This window comes from Octopus sinensis, linkage group LG5 (assembly GCF_006345805.1).
Source record: "Octopus sinensis linkage group LG5, ASM634580v1, whole genome shotgun sequence".
Taxonomy (NCBI): Eukaryota; Metazoa; Mollusca; class Cephalopoda; order Octopoda; family Octopodidae; genus Octopus; species Octopus sinensis.
In genome coordinates this window covers 46,780,137-46,799,168 of record NC_043001.1, presented here as the reverse complement: position 1 = coordinate 46,799,168, position 19,032 = coordinate 46,780,137, and the positions used below count along the sequence as shown (strand labels likewise).

At 35.6% G+C, this 19,032-nt stretch overlaps 1 protein-coding gene across 1 annotated transcript in view; it reads left to right on the top strand.

Moving 5' to 3' along the window:
* The window catches only part of LOC115211928 (tubulin-specific chaperone D), a 63,578-nt gene extending 45,392 nt beyond the window's left edge, over nucleotides 1–18,186 (top strand). The window contains exons 28-37 of the mRNA XM_029780679.2: nucleotides 321–422; nucleotides 3,548–3,601; nucleotides 4,718–4,856; nucleotides 5,959–6,080; nucleotides 10,052–10,132; nucleotides 12,086–12,175; nucleotides 12,838–12,925; nucleotides 14,952–15,061; nucleotides 16,065–16,143; nucleotides 17,555–18,186. Of these exons, the coding sequence (XP_029636539.2) occupies nucleotides 321–422; nucleotides 3,548–3,601; nucleotides 4,718–4,856; nucleotides 5,959–6,080; nucleotides 10,052–10,132; nucleotides 12,086–12,175; nucleotides 12,838–12,925; nucleotides 14,952–15,061; nucleotides 16,065–16,143; nucleotides 17,555–17,572 (883 nt within the window). The 3' untranslated portion in view covers nucleotides 17,573–18,186. The remainder of the gene's footprint in view (nucleotides 1–320; nucleotides 423–3,547; nucleotides 3,602–4,717; nucleotides 4,857–5,958; nucleotides 6,081–10,051; nucleotides 10,133–12,085; nucleotides 12,176–12,837; nucleotides 12,926–14,951; nucleotides 15,062–16,064; nucleotides 16,144–17,554) is intronic.
* Nucleotides 18,187–19,032: the final 846 nt, after the last annotated feature.

The following is a 19,032-nucleotide window of genomic DNA, read 5'->3' as shown; positions in this document are numbered from 1 at the left end:
TACAAACCCGAGCAACGCCGGGCGATACTGCTAGTCTTAAATAATCTCAAAAACAACAAGACATACACACAGATATATGTACATACATATGTATTGCTAAAACCTGTGATATATTTGTGCAGTCCAAATAAATTGAAATACAAAGAACTGTAGAATTGTTCTGACTTGTAAAATCTAATCAGTAAGAATTGCTCTAGACTTGTAAACAATTCAGCAGGGATACAAACTAACTCCTAATTCTCCAGGATCAAATTAATATGCAGATTCTTTTCATTAAACTTCCTTTTCTATTTTATTGGGAATTTTCATTTACATTTCAGAGTAGAAAGAACCATATGCTCTTTTGCCCAGCAAGCTTGCGAAAAAATTGACAGGACTCGAGCCTTGGCATCAAATTTATTTCTTCAGCTTCTTCACCATACGTAAGTAGTAAATCATCTTTGTGACAGCTACGTGTATATACACAAAAATATACATTTACAAAAACACAAACTCACAGTCTCAGTTCTTATGTGTTTATACACTCATGCATACATTTCTGTATACATTACTTATCAAGTAGATCTATGATAAAAGACAGTCCAATAATGATCATCCCATATTTTTGTATATCAGGAACTACATTATCCTGTGTGTCTGTTTGTTTGTTTTTTAATTTTATGATTGTAGGGTGGGTGTAATTTGAAGTGATTTGGATGCTATTTCTTGCAGTTCAAGTGACTGTGTAGAGTCTTCTTTGTATGCTCAGAAGAACAAATGGATATTGATAATAATAGCAATGGTAACAGCTGTTTTTATGCAAAGAGTGATAACGTAGAATGTATAGTGTACTGAACAAAATGTCTTGCAGTGTTTTGTTACAGCTCTATATTCTTTGTTTGGTCTTACCAAGGTCAGTTTTGCCATCATTTGTTTGGTGTCCATAAAATAAAGTAGCAGTTAAGTGCTATATGTATTGATAAAAGTGACCACCACCTGCTCTTGAAATGTGTATCTTTGTACCAATGTTAGAAATCACTTTTATTATTTTAGGTGTGGTAAGGTACTGAAGAAAAGTGACTTGCACTGTTTTGCTACATATCTTCTATCTTGTACATGTTTCAGTTATTGGTCTGCAGCTATGCTGGGACACCACTTTGAAGGGTTTGGTCAAACATATTGATCCCAGTACTTATTCTATCAGTCTTTTGCGCTGAATCACTAAATTATGAGAATGTAAACAAACCAATACCGGTTTGTCAAGTGATAGGTAGAGGAACAAACACACACACACACACACACACGCACACACATGTAAGACTTCCATACAGTTTGTATCTATCAAATTCACTTGTGAGGCATTAGTCAGTCCAGGGCTATAATAGAAAACACTTGTCCAAGGTGCCACACAGTGGGGCTGAACCTAAAACTAAATAGTTGCTAAGCACTCTTCTTAACCATACAGCTATGCCTGGTTTACCTTCCTATTTCAAATTCTACGTGGATCAGTTTTGGCTTTCATCTTATCGGAGTTCATGAAATATGCACTAAATCAAGTATGTGTAGTAGATTATTATCTCTTCTCTCTATATATAAACGGCAGTTTGTCTGTGCGTGTTTCTGTGTGTCTGTTTGCTTGTACCCTCACCCTGACCACGGCTTTCAACCGATTCTGATGAAACTTGACACACACATAGCCCAATGTCATAATTCAAAACTAACGCAGCGAAAATTTTGAAAAGTTCCCCCAGTTCTGAAAAAAATCGATAAATTCGACATGGGGTCGAGAATCAGAAACACAAACCGAACTCTGTCTAGGGGACGCAACTCCACCTTTTTTAACTAAAAAAAAATTTACCATCATTTTTTTCAATTTATTTGCTATTTTTCGGCTATAACTCTCTAAAAATGCTTTATAGTTATTTCCCTTACAAACCTGAGCAACGCCAGGCGATACTGCTAGTTCAAAATAAAAGTTTGATAAAAGGAAATCATTGAGACACACTGTTACATAAAATTGCACAGCAAGACTAATAATTATTGTAAGAGATGCTTTGATGACACAATCTAAAATATTTCTATGGCAGCTAAATATGTAAATTAATGAAATATAAATTGATAAGGACATGATGATAAGCCAATGAAAGAGCCTCTAGTTAGATAAATAGTAGCCAAATTGCCCTCAAATCACAATTTGCCACTTCAAAAACTAAAAACATGACATAGGAAGTGTATAACCATAAGATATCTTGTACTTGGTTGAGTGGAGCTTTTTACTTGTGATATATCACATTTCCAGGGCACCATGAACTTTAGTTGTCAAGAAATATCTACTGATAAAAATTTAATGGTTTAATTTTTAGCAATTTTATAACTCTGTATTACTGTTGAATGATGTTCACATTGTCACCATCATCATCATGAAAATTTACCATGTTTTCCATGCTTGGATGGTTTGACGGAATCCAATAAACCAAAAGGCTGTGCCAAACTCCAGCATCAGCTTTGGCATGTTTTCTAAGGCCAATCACCTTAGTACAGGGTACTTTTTTTGTGCTATTGGCACTAGTGAGGTCACCAAGTCAGTTACATGGTAGAAAAAGAATGGAAAAGAAAATGGCCTTCATGACTAAGTAGGAGAGGAGGAGTGTTAGGACAAGCACAAATGTCTTGTTATAGAGGAGATACATGGCTACCTCATGTTATATACAAGGGTGGGTAGTAGTAGCTGGAAAGAAGGTTCTGGCCAAGAATTACTGAACCTATTATTGTTATCATTATTGTCTTAGTTCAGCCACTGAATGATTCATAAATTGTACTGAATTGTGCTGAGTTTACCTATTTCTTTTCTGAGCTTTAACACCATCCTATTATTCCACCACTATATCTCTGCTCTGCTTCTTGTTCCCTTACTCTGGAAGCACTGACTGAAAGGCTTACTCAACTTGACCAAAGTTGGTCTTTGTATCTAACACTTATTATTGGTAATAGTACTGCTACTGGGCTTTTGAATTTACTTATTTACTTGTCTTTTTTTTCTTTCAAATACTATTATAATAATAAAATAGTAAAAAAACTATATATATAAATATATACACACGCACACACATATACACACGCACAAATACACACACACACACACACACACATACATATATATATATATATATATATATATATATATATATATATATATATATATATATATATAATATATATATATATATATAGAGAGAGAGAGAGAGAGAGAAAGATAATATAAACTCCCTCACTAAATTAACAAAAGAAGGGGATCCTATATTACAAATACACAGTAAAAATAATAGTCAACTCATCATAGGATTATAAGTCATTGCTTGCAAGTGAGATGTGTCAAACATTTCAGCCAATTGGCTTCTGAAAAATTCATCCATTGTTTTTGTTTTCTATTATTTGCATTAAGACTCTTTAAAAGATTTGGCTTTTATCTGCAGTAAATGTGTGTGTCCCCTCTTTATCTTTCTATTTAAAATAATTCTTTTTGGGGTTCATGTCTTAATTATTACCCTTTGATTGAATTATTTTTCAGCCCTCCAGTGCCTTACATTCCACAGAGAGATTTCCTTTTGGAGATATTTACAAAGTGAGTCATGAAATTAACTTTTCAATATTATATTCCTCATAGGAAGGTGATGGGTGGCAGATTCATTGGACATAGTGACAGATGCATTAAATATCTTGTTAATTACAGGATTTGTAAAGTGTCATTCCATCATTACATCTTTCAGTGTTAATAATGTATAGGGATGCTGCTTCAAACAGGAATACTTTGGTCACTGGGGCTTTCACTCTCATCTGCCCTTAAAATCATGCAGCATTAGCAAGATTCTTTTGAGGCTTACAATTATCTCTTTCTTGCCGGTGGCACGTAAGAGAACCATCTGAACGTGGTCGTTGCCAGCGCCGCCCCAACTGGCCTCCGTGCCGGTGGCACGTAAAAAGCACCATCCAATTGTGGCCGTTGCCAGCCTCGTCTGGCCCCCGTGCCAGTGGCACGTAAAAAGTACCATCCGATCGTGGCCGTTTGCCAGCCTCGTCTGGCACCTGTGCAGGTGGCACGTAAAAAGCACCCACTACACTCACGGAGTGGTTGGCGTTAGGAAGGGCATCCAGCTGTAGAAACACTGCCAGATCAGACTGGGCTTGGTGCAGCCTTCTGGCTTCCCAGACTCCAGTTGAACTGTCCAACTAGCATGGAAAACGGACGTTAAACGATGATGATGATGATTAAAGAAGCCTGGATAACATTAATATCAGCTGATTGACTGACACCAGTACTTGACAAATGTTCTATTTTACCTAAAGGCTGAATGTTTAATGAAATTTCATCAATCTTTATCTTCTGAGTTCAAATTCTGTTGAGGTCAGCTTTGCCTTTCATCCTTTCAGGGTCAATAAAATAAGTACCTGTTGAACATTGAGGTCAATCTATTTGATTTATCCCCTCCCCCAAAATTACTGCCCTTGTGCTAAAATTTGAAATCAATATTTTATTTTATCTATCGCAGAGTGATGGAAGGCAAAGTTCACCTCAGCATGATTTGAATTCAGAACATAAAACGACCAGAATTAAGTAACTCCCTGGCATTTTATTTCATCTTCTAACAATTCTGCTAATCCACTCCTTCAATCAATTTACCTTAGTGACATTTTTGTTTTACTTGGTTCTGACATTGTATCTCTAACATTTTTTCCCCAGAGACAGGATAAGTAACATGAGGTGGCATATTCAAAGTGATAGTTTTGATCTTTTTGCATCACTTCTCACCATTGAGGTTTTCTCATACCATGTCTTACTCGGATTTATTCAAAGTGCTGGTGGCTTATCCCAGTCGCTGGTAAGTAACAAGACATTTTTATCTCTAGTACTCACCTAATTAAGCTCTTTTTGGTTTAGTACATGTTGTTGTTTCACCCCTGCTAAGCCCTGATCAAAAGCATTCCATCGATGATCATCCCTTTTTTACTTATGTATAAGGAACCTAGGTCTACATTAAGCAATGTGTCCTTTTCTAAAATTGTTGGTTGTAATTTAAGAGAAATTTGACTGCTATTTCTAACCACTTAAAAAACCATGTAGAGGCTTCTTTCTCAATTTGACAAGGCTCCTTTCTTTTTGAGCTATAGTTTTAGAAAGAGTTATTTGGTGGAAGGTTAAATTTATAAAGAGAGGAGGTTTGATGATGATTTTAAGACCTGTACACCATTGAGGGATGACATATGTGTAGTACTGAAGATTTTTGTTTGGGTGATGTACACTCTCAAGAAAGTCAGCTTGCTGGGTCCCCATATACCATTTGGGTATTATGCGCAATTAAAGATTTCATTTTCATTTGGTGTACATAAGGCAGGCTGCGGTAACAATTAGTATTGTTGATAATGATGGTAATATATCAATATTACCATCATTACTGCTGACAGAAAATAATATGTTGTATGAGGCACAAAATAATATGTTGTAAGGAGAGCTTAGAGTTGACTGAAATGAATGCTGTGTGTTACTGGTAGTTATGGCGATTGTGCTTCTTGCTATTCAATTGGATGAAGTAGCATTGAAGAAAGTCTGCCTTCATGTAGTGAATTTGGAGAGAAATCAGGTTTCATTTTATCTGATTGTTATATCCAGCTGAACACTGCACTGCAAGCTGACAAACACCATTCCAATGACTGAAACTAGTAAAAAGGGTATGTAAACAGAATATAAATATCTTCCAATTCCCGCCCCTCAAAGGATATTTAAAAGCACCTGTTTTGCTCTACTGAGGGTTGGCAACAGGAAGGGCATCTAACTATAGAAAATCTGCCTCAGTGAATTCTGTATGAGCATGGAAAACTAGATGATAAAAATGATAATGATGATGGAGATGTGTGTGTGTATTACCTATTAAAAATATAAGTCTATGTAAAATATTTATAATTATTCTAATTGTTTACCTCCAGTGTGTTCACTCAACGAAAGCCCTAGACTCTTACATGCAGTCTGAGATAGTCAAAGACCCGAAACTGACATTTTTCAGGAAGAATTTAATTGAAATATTCCAAACATATCAGAAAGTTGACAGGTAAAAACACTAATCTTTTTTTATGGCATTTCATCGGACCAGTATCTAAATTTGGTATCTGTATTGTTAATCTGAGAAAAACAAAGCATTTTCTGGATATGATGTCAGTCATATCACGGCAACTATATTTTCTGACATACAAGTTGACCCAGTGTATAGTATAAACATTCAAGCATTGTCATAATCTTTCCAAATTCTGCTGCATTTCACATGGAATCTTTGGTCCTCCAAAGTTGTCTTTGTCTATATGTTGGCCTACCATCTTTGTTTGTTAAGATTCAACTTATATATTGGAAAATATGGTACCTTTCCCCCAAAGGTCACTTAGTGATTCCCAATGCTTATGCGCAATGAGGCATCTAAAACAAAATGGAAAGGGTAGTGAGTGCATATTTGAAAGCTCACATGTAAATTGAGAAACATCACTCTTGTGAATATCATAAATACCTTCTTTTTTTTTATAATTATTTATATAAAACTTTTTTCTGTTTTTTTTTGTTTGTTTGTTTGTTTTAGTTCTGTAATACACTGCTATGGCCTATATCAGTGGTTCTCAACCACTCTTCATCTAACCTCCTTAATTTCTATTTTACTCTTCTGGACCCTCATAGCCATTTGATGTGTAAAAACATCCTTTAAGTATTTTTGTAATTAAATATTATTAGGAAATATATAAAAAAAAATTTTAATATTTTATGTATTACTCTTTTACTTGTTTCAGTCATTTGACTGCGACCATGCTGGAGCACCGCCTTTTAGTCGAGCAAATCGACCCCAGGACTTATTCTTTGTAAGCCTAGTACTTATTCTATCGGTCTCTTTTGCCAAACTGCTAAGTTACGGGATGTAAACGCACCAGCATCGGTTGTCAAGCGATGTTAGGGGAACAAACACAGACACACAAACGTATACACACACACATACATACATATATACGACGGGCTTCTTTCAGTTTCTGTCTACCAAATCCACTCACAAGGCTTTGGTCGGCCCGAGGCTATAGTAGAAGACACTTGTCCAAGGTGCCACACAGTGGGACTGAACCCGGAACCATGTGGTTGGTAAGCAAGCTACTTACCACACAGCCACTCCTGCACCTATTGTAGGAGCATAACTATTATTGCACATCAATTTTAACAAAACCTTATGGTTGAGAACGACTAGTTTATATAATCAGTGCTGCTGTGGTTTAGCCCCAGGCTGGCCGTGAGTGATTAGATCATTGCAGTCATGACCAACCCATCTTTTATTTTTTAGATAGTGCATCTTAAACTATAGTATCTGAGTGACCTTCCTTCTTTTTTTAACATGTTGGATCCCACCATGACCCACAAGAGGTACATGGTGGTATATTTACAATACCCACTCACCTTTATGTTGGATCATTTCATTATTTCTTTTCTATGAACCTTTTGGGAACAGTATGCTCTGGTTGCTTAAGTATGTGATTACAGTACCCTAGAACAAGATTTTCTTTTTCTATAGATTATAATTTTTTTTTTTTCATTTTTCTTTTGATGTTCACATTTATGTCATACTGTAATGAGGTAAAATTAAAGACAGAGTAAGCTGAAAATAAAATTGGCAAAATAGAAGGCATCAAATGATCCACCAGTGGGTCGTGGTTAAAAAACACTATATTTGTCTCACATGATATTGTGAGAAAATATTATGGCAGTCAGGTCAGAATGTATTGGGATCTTGGGATAAAATGAGAAATAAGATTTGGAGGCTAACATATTTAAAAATAGTCGGGAGGTGCCAGCATGGCTGTGTGGTAAGAAGCTTGCTTTTCAACCACATGGTTCCAGTTCAGTCCTACTGCATGGCACTTTAGGCCTCAGGCCGACCAAAGCCTCCAGTTGCGTGTGTGTGTGTGTGTGAGTGCTTGTCCCTCCACCATCATTTGACAATCAATGTTTGTGTGTTTATGTCCCCATAACTTAGCAGTTCTGCAAAAAAGACCAATAGAATAAGCATTAGACTTACAATGAATAAGTCCTGGGGTCGATTTCTTCGATTAAAACTCTTTAAGGTGGTACTCCAGCATGGCCGCAGTCAAATGATTGAAACATGTAAAAAAATAAAAGAAAATAATAAGGAAAAGTTTGGTTGCTATGTTTAGCAGGTTGAATAATGATCTAGTCATCCCATTTTTGGCAACCATTGTGTTGCTCCCCCTTATAAACAAGATACATAACTCTGCTAGCTCCAGTTTGAATTAAAAATAGGTTTCCTTCTTTATTTCATAGCTGAGTGATTGACTGTAGAAAGGACATCCACCCAGCTGTAAATAAACAGTCTTACCCATGAAATTATAGTGTTGCTATTGTGTATCCATAGGTCAGCTCTTGTATAGTAGATCTACCCAATATGGAGAGAAGAGGCTGGAGTGAGTGGAATGGATGTAAAAATATAACTGTTTTTGTATATCTTTATATCTTCTATCTTTTACTCGTTTCAGTCATTAGACTGCAGCCATGCTGGGGCACCACTTTGGAGGATTTTTAGTTGAATTAATCGACCCCAGTACTTTTGTTGTTATTCTATCAGTGTCTTTTTGCCAAACTGCTAAGTTATGGGGGATGTAAACTCACCAGTTGCTAAGTGGTGGTGCAGGACAGACACAAACACACTCACACACACACATATATGACAGGCTTGCTTCAGTTTCTGTCTACCAAATTCATTCACAAGGCTTTGGTCAGTCTCAGGCTATAGTAGAAGACACATGCTCAAGGTACCACACAGTGGGACTGAACCTGGAACCATGTAGTTGTGAAGCGGGTTACTTACCACACAGGTTTTTTCCCCCATCTATTGTATTACACAAGTCAGAGGTTTGGGCCAGTGACACATAAAAGCACCCATACAAGTGACACATTAAAGGCACCCACTACACTCTTGGAGTGGTTGGTGATAGAAAGGGCATCCAGCCGTAGAAACCAAGCCAAATTCAAACTGAAACCTGGTGTAGCTCTCTGGCTTACTAGTTCCAGTCAAGCCATCTAACCCATGCCACCATGGAAAGCAGACATTAAATGAATGATGGATGATGAATGAGAAAACTGACTGTTGACATGTTGGTGCAGAAGACCTGTCCAACCCTTGTCAGCATGGCAAAAGCATGAGTTGGACAAGTCATCGCAATCTGACTCATTTCTTAGTTGACACCTCTGCTTTCGTTGACAGTCAGAAGAACCGCAATTTTGCTAATGCATTTCATTTTTGGATTGGTTTCTATGTATAAAGTGTACTAAGTGCATTTTATTGTGGCATCAGCACTAGAGAAGATGTCATGTCTTCAGCAAGACAAGACTGATGACTTCTCTTGACCTTACAGAGAAGCTGGGGAAAAATTTCTGCTTCTTCACCAATTACATTAAAATGTTAATGATAATGATGATTATGGTAGAGATGAGCCAAAATACATTATTTTCTCCCCTCACCAATCAGTCACTGAAACAGGACTGAAATAGTAAAAGTATGTTGTTTTTTGTTCTTGCAGTTTATTTAAGTTCCTCTTCACAAATTTTAATCCAGTCACTAACATACTAACTAGCCAAATTATCAGTTTTGAATGGCTGTTTGGCAAGAAGTTTGTTTCCAACCCACATGATTCCAGTTTCAGTCCCACTGTGTGGCACCTTGGGCAAGTGTCTTCTACTACATCCTTGGGCTGACTAAAGCCTTGTGAGTAGATTTGGTAGACAGAAACAGAAGCAAGCTCAATGTATGTGTGTGATCACTTGACAAGCAGTGTTTAGATCCCCATAACTTAGCAGTTTGGCAAAAGAGACCAATAGAATAAGTACCAGGTTAAAACTACATGAGTACTGGGGTCTATTTATTTGACTAAAATCCTTCAATCCACAGCATGACCACAGTCTGATGACTGAAACAGGTAAAACATACATATGTATATACATACACATATGTGAATATAATAATTAACCATTGTTGTATTGCAGGGTGACAGTACCCATGTTGAATTTGTTGGGGCAACTCTTTGATCGCCAGGTCTTCATCAACTATTGCAAACAACCAGAGAAGTGAGTATATCCTCAGTTATATATAGAATATGGATTTCATTTACGTCATCATCATCATTTAACATACATTTTCCATGCTGGTATGGATTGGACGGTTTGACAGGAGCTGGCTAGGCAGAAAACTGCATCAGGTTTCATTGTCTGTTTTGAAGCCTGATGCAGTCTTCTGACTAGCCAGCTCCCGTCAAACTGTCCAACCCATGCCAACATGTGTCAATACTTTCTCCAGCAGTGTCATGACTAGATAAGGCTATCTAAAAAAAATTTGCAACAGTGTTTACTTTTGTTTGCATTCTGAGTTCAAGTCCTCTTGGGGATTGTCTTCACCTTTCAAGTACCCCTCAGATCCTGAAATTGATTCAATTGATTATATCCATCCCTTACAATGTATGATACTCTGCCATGGTTAGAAATCATCATCATCATCATTTTTTTTTTAATATGACCTTTAATTATTTGAGTAAGTGAATATAGCTAAGAAGTGCTCATTCTCTATGTTGTTGTAATGAAGGTGCTTGAAACAGTATACTCCACACATGCATGCACATACACACACACACACACACACACACACACACACACACACACACAGAGTTGAGTCAGAAAGTAATGTAATTCTTATTTGCTTTAGGTTTTGATGCATAATTGTACATGCTTGTATATACACGTGTGTATGTGTACACATATATATATTGATTCACTGACTAGATGTGTTACATATACTGAAAAACCCTACAAAAACATTGGACTGTTTGATATAGAGAAAGACAAAACAATATTTCAGCAAAGCATTAAACATGAGGGCTGAAGCAAACTAAAGAAAATATAATGAAAATGAGGTACAAGGGGACAACAAAGAAACATATGGAAAAAGTAGGTAAAAAACACACACAATGAATGCAGATGTGCTCAGTCCTTCATCAGCCGTCGACCAATTGTCATCACAATTCTGACACACACACACACATGCACACGTATATATATATATAACATAAAACGCAGATGACATTATACTTACATCATCCTTACAAAGTGATCATCTGATTGATTGGCATAATGTCACTCACCAACACACTCCAATTTCTGGTTCACAAACTGTGCTGTCTCCTTTCTTCTCTGCTTTTTCTATAGTACCATCTCCACTTTGGCTCTTGAAACTTACTCATCTCTGACTTGTATTATGTATGTAGAAAGCATGCAAGCACAGACATTAGAGCTTGGCACTGTCCTCTGGCTCATTGGCTCCTGTCAATCTGTCCAACACATGTTAGCATAGAAAATGGGCTGTAAACGATGATGATGATGTAAATGTGTTTTATATGTATTGTAAATCCTCAAGTATAATCCGCATTTTTTCCCCAAAATTTAAAGGTCAAAATCCCTAGTGCGTACTATATACAAGGTTAAAAATGAAAATTATTTTCTAAGCAATGTCCGAGTCTCTATTTGCTGTCCGGCAATGTTTATTCAGACGCATTTTGTGATGTCGGGTGCGAAAATACCTTAAGCTAAGCCAGAAAGCAATGAAACCATAAAAGAATCATCCATAACTTGCAGTAAGCAACATTTATTAAATGTTATTACTGTTACTTCTTTATTTTCTACAAACAAAATGCACAAAAAAGCTACACATTTGCATTATGTTATATGTACAATAATAATAAAGGACATTACCGTATACATTTTTACAAACCAAGGACATTATATAGACCTCCTTGACTCAAGTTAGAGAAGGGGTGCATATTATACACAAGGTTTAGGTTTTTCAGAGGTATAGCCCCCTAAAAATCCCCTGCGGACTATACTCGAGGATTTACGGTGTGTGTGTGTGTATATATATATATGAGAGAGAGAGACACACACACAGACTTATAGATATACATGCATATATGCCTGTGCACACATATTTACACACAGAAATATAATTCTCTGTCTTTCCTTTATCATTGTCAGTGAAATATTTCTGAAAGAATTGCTAAGTCTGACGAAAACAGAAGTTTCCAAAAGTCTGCAGCACAATAAACTATCGTCCAGTATCAAAGTGTAAGTATTGAGGAATTCCATAAGGTGACCCTTTAATTCAAATTGAAAGGGATTTATTTTTATGTCTGTTTCTTCTACTATTATGTGTTTGTTGTTGATTTTAGTTGTTGAACTTTCCAAATCAGCGCTAGTTGAGCAGACTTATGATCAAAGATGTTTCTCTCTCTCTCCTCTCTCTATCTCAACACCTCCACTTATCTAACTACCTATCTATTTAGTATCTACTACATATCTGTCCACCTGTCTATCTCTTTACCTAGCTAACTGTTTACCTATCTTGTTACTGATCCTCCTACCTATCTACGTAGCACCTTATCAATCTACATATCTGTCTACCTAGCTAGTCTATCTACTTACCTATAATTATCTACTTACCTAAATATCTACCTTCTTATCAATTTATTTGCCTACATATCTACCTACCAATTTACCTCTGTCCCTCCTTGTTTCTCTCACTCAGTCATGTAAATGTAAACTTCACCAAGCTCTTCTCCCACCTTTTATATGGTACTCATATATAAGTTTATTTGTTTCACCTAATCGTACAAAGTTTTAGAGAACTAGGAAACATTTGAACTTAATGAAATAATACAGCCCTTACTGTGTTCTTATTGCTATATTATTCCTGTCTCTATTCGTATCACTTTCATATCATAAATCAGGCTCTGTGGATTGCTGCAATTTTCTGAACCATTGCGGAAAGACTGTTTGAAACAGCTGGGTATCTTCCTGTGTCACCAGTATCCCAAGGTACGTACCATTTGGCATTGTCTGGATATGGTGATGGGGTAGTATGTGTCAGTGCCTCTTTCTGTATAACTTTGTCCTTCCATTAACTTTAGTGCACATTCCTTCTATCTGCTACTCCTCAAACAAGATGGCTCTGTTGGTAGTACACCTGATAAAATGCTTCCATATTTCCTAGTTACTTTGCCTGTAACTCCACATTAAGAAAAGTCCTCCTTCATTTCTCCATGCTTCAGTGTCACTCTGCATACACTAAATGGCCAATTGTATATAATCTCTGATTTTACTTCAACACTGCAAGAAATTTGGTCCACAGAAATGGGGCACTTCATTGTTGATCTCTATTTTCATTAATCTCTTCAGTCTTTATTCTTTTACTTACTTCAGTCATTTGACTGCAGCCATGCTGGAGCACTGCCTTTAGTTGAACAAATCGACCCCAGGACTTATTCTTTGTAAGCCTAGTACTTATTCTATCAGTCTCTTTTGTTGAACCACTAAATTGCAGGGGCATAAACACACCAATATCGGTTGTCAAGCAATGGTGGGGGAACAAACACAGACACACACAAATATATACATATATATATTTTCAACACATAAATACTGAACAGTATATATAAAGGATAAAATTCTTTTAAGAGCAGAAAAATTGCCAGCAATTTTTTATGTATGCATGCTTCTTTCAGTTTCGTCTACCAAATCCACTTAAGGCTTTGGTTGTCCTGAGGCTATAGTGGAAAACACTTGCCTAAGGTGCCATGCAGTGGGACTGAACCCGAAGCCATGTGGTTGGGAAGCAAGCTTCTTACCACCTTTGCAGAAATTTATTTGCATTGATGAAAATACACAGTGTATGTCACATTCCTCTGAATGAACATCTTTTCTGCCTTACCATTCTACCAACCCTCAATTCGAGCACTTTAAAGCTGATAGAAGCATCTAACAGTCATCTCCTTTATCTCTCTTACCTAAGTAACCATCAGTATGAATACTACAGAGCCAAATTTAATTGTGATTTTCTCTCCTCTGTCATTCATCAATGGCCTGACACTCTTCAGAACTTTAGTCAAGGTACTGTTGTTGTCCATCACATCAGATAAACCCATGATCTACACCAGTTTTCGATTGAAAGGTTTTTTGTTAGGTTGCAGTATTGTAGCATATGCAATATGAATTCTGGTGTACATGGAGCTTTTGGAAATATCTCACGTTCCATACTTTTCATACACGTTGACCTAATTACTGTCGCTTCTAACGACATACATTTCTGTGTAGATGATACCTTTTTACTCTTCCTTAAACCTCATGATCATGAGCCAAACAGGTTAACCAATAGTCCATTTGCCTTCACAAGTTAACCTGTTATCTCTATTTATTTTGACACTTTGGTGCTTGTATTAATATCCATGCTCCAGCTAATGACTGACTGTGTTTGTGTGTGTAATAATAATAATAATAATAATAATAATAATATATATATATATATATATATATTATTCTACCAAATATATACGTCTTATTTACTATTTTGCATATTACTTGATCATTGTTATGTTTTACCTTATATTTGATCTTTTTATAATATGTAATATTTCTAAATGGTATAATTTAATTTTCCATTATTGAATTGATACAAGGTGGGTTTTTTTCTAATTTATATATATATATATATATCTTATATTTTGTGAAATTTGATTTAGTATTTCTAAATTGGATTTTTATTCCCTCATATTATTATATATATATATATATAAACCAAGAGATAAGATTAATAAAACTTTATTAATATATTGACAATGTATTAATAAGCTTTTACTAATCTTATCTCCATTTTCTCTGTTGGTTTTTATAATAATAATATATATATATGTATGTGCCTATATTATAAGGTATTCAGCTGGTCTAATCTTGGATATCTCTGTCCCTCTGAGGTTTATATATCCTCACTTGTATTTTAATATATATATATATAAGATAAGCACAGCTGAGGTGGAGTTTAAAACCTGAACCCATTTGTTTACTTCAGATTCGTCTAAACACAGCCAATGAGCTGTATGATACATTACTGCTGTATGATGACATCCTCCCTGAGGAGCATGCTGATGACTGCATGGAGCTTATCGGAGAGACAAAATGGTAGGTGGTAACTTTATTTCAGTACTCATCTCTCATCATAGGTTGCCTGCATACTGATGCCATTGAGAGTAACTTTAGGAGCCACTGATGTTTACATACAGGTCACCTTTAATTGAATTAGGCAAATCAAAGATATTACAACAGTAAACAGCCCCTACCCATTTTTTTTCCTAACTTTGTGTATCCCAGACTACATCATCTTATGTGTTCTGTCTTTGTAAAAAATAGGATGTGATTTGAGGAAGATTTAGCTATTATTTCTAGTAGGTCAAGTGACCACAGACTCCTCCATTGGCTTAAACTTAAGGCAGTATAAACTATTATTGTGGGTAACTTTTAGGAATATTTGGTTGGATAAGTAAATTTTTAGTGTTCAATTATCAGATATTTAGTTACTTATTGGGTTGTAAGTAATTCATTTATGATTGGTGTTTATTGGAGATTTGTATTTGGTAGATAACAATAGGTAACAAAGTGATGGTAGCAATATAAGTGGGAGCTATTTATATAGATTTACTTACTGAGAGCTACTGAGATTTATTTATTTGTGGTTTACCAACTGAGGTTTACCAATTGTTGTAGGGATTTCTGGTAAGGTTTTCTACTGAGAGAAATTTGTAGTGAGGGTTTTCTGTTGAGAGCAACATACTTGTGGAATTTCTAGTTATATTTGGTGCTGTTTAATAAGGATAACTTTTTGTGGAGTTTGTCTACTGTGAACAACTTATTGTAGGGTTTACTTACCAAGGATAATTTAAAAGATCTGCCAACTGAAGGCAACTGATTGTGGAGTTTACCTGTTGAGAGAACCTTTCCATGCAATTTGTCTATTAAGACCAATTTATTGTGGTTCATATTTAATCAGAACACATAAGGGAGGTAACTAACTAGCAGAAATACTGTGTAACAACTCTGCCATCTATAATTATATTTTCTCTGAGTCTTCCACCTTATAATATGCCTTATTTGTCCCTTAAATTATTGTTTCTTTAATTCTTGCCAGGGATCAATCCCGTGAGGAAATTCGTCCAGTCAGGAACCAACTGTGGGAGATGATGGATATTACACCTCCTGTAAAAAAGGTACAACTGTCAGTCTATCTCTTTGTTGTTGTTTGTCTTTCTTTTCTTTTTAAGTCTTCAGTGTTGTTGTTATTGATGATGATGATGATGATATACTACTAATGTACTCTGACTCAGTTAACTTTACCACTATTATTATTATTATTTTTATTGCTGCTGCTGCTGCTGCTCCACTGAGGTCGACTTTGCCTTTCATCCTTTCGGGGTCAATAAAATTAGTGCCAGTTAAGTACTGGGGTCAATGTATTTGTCTGTCCCCCTCCCCCAAATTTCAGGCCTTCTGCCTTTAATAGAAAGGATTATTATTATCATTAGCTTTTGTATATTGCATATACATTTTCTGTAAACTCATAATTATGTCCAAGTTGCCCATATGTTGAAATAAAGACCATAGCAATTGAAGGTGGTAGATGAAAGATTCATTTGAATACTGCTAATTGGATCAGTTGGGTTAACTACATTTCTTCTCCAAATTTCATAGCCTTGTACCGATTATAGAATTCTTTATTATTGGTATTAACAATATACAGTAGAAAATGGGTGGAATTAGTAATGCTGGACAAAACGGTTTTTCATATGTGTTAGTGCCAGACAAAATGACATTTGGTATGTGGTTTTGCTAGCAAAAATAGCATTTGGTATCAGTGGTGGACTGTCAGAATTGATAGCGCTGGTGAAATGGCATGGTATTCAATTATGTTCAGAGTTCAAATCCTGCCTGTGTTGATTTTTTTACCTTCATTTTTACCTGTTTGATAAAGTAAATACCAGATACCTGCTCAATTAATATAATCAACTGTTACTTCTCACAAAGTTTGTGTCTTTGTTCCCATGTAAAAAGTATCATTATTATTATGAGAAACAGTTTGCAGGAGAAGATACAAGATCAGCAGATAAAGTGATTTGTGAGATTTAGTTACGTTCCTTTATGTTTTGAGTTCAAAGTATACTGGGGTTGACCTTGTCTTTTATCATTCTGGGTCCAATTAAATAGATACCCATCAAGTACTAGTGACATTTTTATTGATTATCAGATTGGAACCTGGTACACCTCACCTGTTTTCAGTCAAACTGTCCAACCCATTCTAGCATGGAAAACGGATGTTAAATAATGATGATGATGACAACGACATCCCTCCCTCATAAATGGTAGCCTTGTGTCTGTAATAGAAATAAATATCTATAAAATTAGAAATCTGAACTGCTAAGCATGTTGGATTAAATTCCCTTCAGGATTACAGTCACATTTCTGTACATTCTGATTTCAAATCTGGCTAAGATCAACTTTCCTTTTACGCTTTTTAGGATTAATAAAATAATACCATTTTATTATTTGAATACTGGAATTAATGTAATTAATTGACTGTACTCTCCCCATTAAAATGTGTACTTTTGTTTTTTTCTTTTTCAGACTGCATCGCAAAGTTAAAGAACAAAGAGAAAATGTATTGAAAAATTTACCAAAAACTTTCTCTACAAATCACACAAATTTTAACCCACCTTGCACCTTTCCACCAAAAAAAAAAAAGTTAAAAACCCTGCTTATTTTTGTTATGTTTTACTTGTCTTTATAATATTGTTGCTTTTTGGACCAAGTGTGAAAGAAATAAATAATGAAAGTAAAAGAGAGAAAGAAAGAGATATAGATATGTAATACAGAAAAGTCCAGCCTGTATTGCCTGTGTTTAAATCGTTATGATGATTGTTTTCATTGCTGCTGTGAGAAGCCACACATATTATTTACGTGATAATTTAAGAATTTACTATTTGGATGACAGTTGGGGGTACTAGATTGGCAGAATTGGTTGCACATTGCACATAATACCTTACAATATTTCTTTGCAGTCTGAGTTCGAATCCTGCTGAGGTCAACTTTGCTTTTTCTGCTTCTTGGTTGAGGTATATCTATAAAATAAGCACTTGTCAATCCCTGGGCCTTAATATAATTGCCCTCACCTTCCCCTGTCCCCCATACACCTCTCATCCCATACCAAAATGTTTTACTTTGTGCTTCCTACGTTATATTTTCTTCACTAACCTCTAGAAAAGATGTGAGGAGAGGGGAGTGGTTTGTGTGAGATGACATGGTTTCAATTCCCTGGGTGGTTTGACATAATTTCATTTTGCTTATGCTGCTAATTTTATTTATTAGAACAACTGGTGGCTCATTTATGAAGAGCTTGTATTCATTTGTATATTCACATTGCTGGCGGTAGCTAAGTCAATTAATTAGTTAATTCCATTCATTACCTTTATCTGTAGGAGGCTTTCTGTTAACTGCAGGTGTTTGATCCATATAGAGTACAAAGATCTAATGCTTGCAGTTTTATATATATATATATATGTATGTATATGTGTGTGTGTATGTGTAGTTTTCATAATGAGAATTCTACAATAGATAGATGCTTACCAGCTTTACCTACCATATGTCTCTGATGATCTTGGGAAGGAAAACTATCTACACTAACCAAACTTCTTTGTCAAATGTAATGCTTATTTACATTGTGTTTTGAATTAATAACACACTATTTTGTAGCTTCAATATTTCAAGGGCGTGTTTTTGTATGTTTTTAGAACAATATCATAGGGTAAGTGTGGGAGGTTGTATCTGGTCAAATTTAACATAAAGCAAGTAGACTAGGCTGGATATGGCTGGATTAAATTCTAAAGGGTTAAATAATCTTGTTTATAAATTTCTGACTAATAATTAACATCGTCCCCACCATTGTTACTAGATAATTCCCTTTATTACTCATGCTTCATATTCTCTTGAGAAAGGCATGAATGTTACAGTCTCCTCTCACACACTAAATTTGAAACGTTATTATTTTGCTTGATGCATTGTTTGTTACTTTTTTTCTATTTAGCAGCATTTTGTCTCTCTTTATA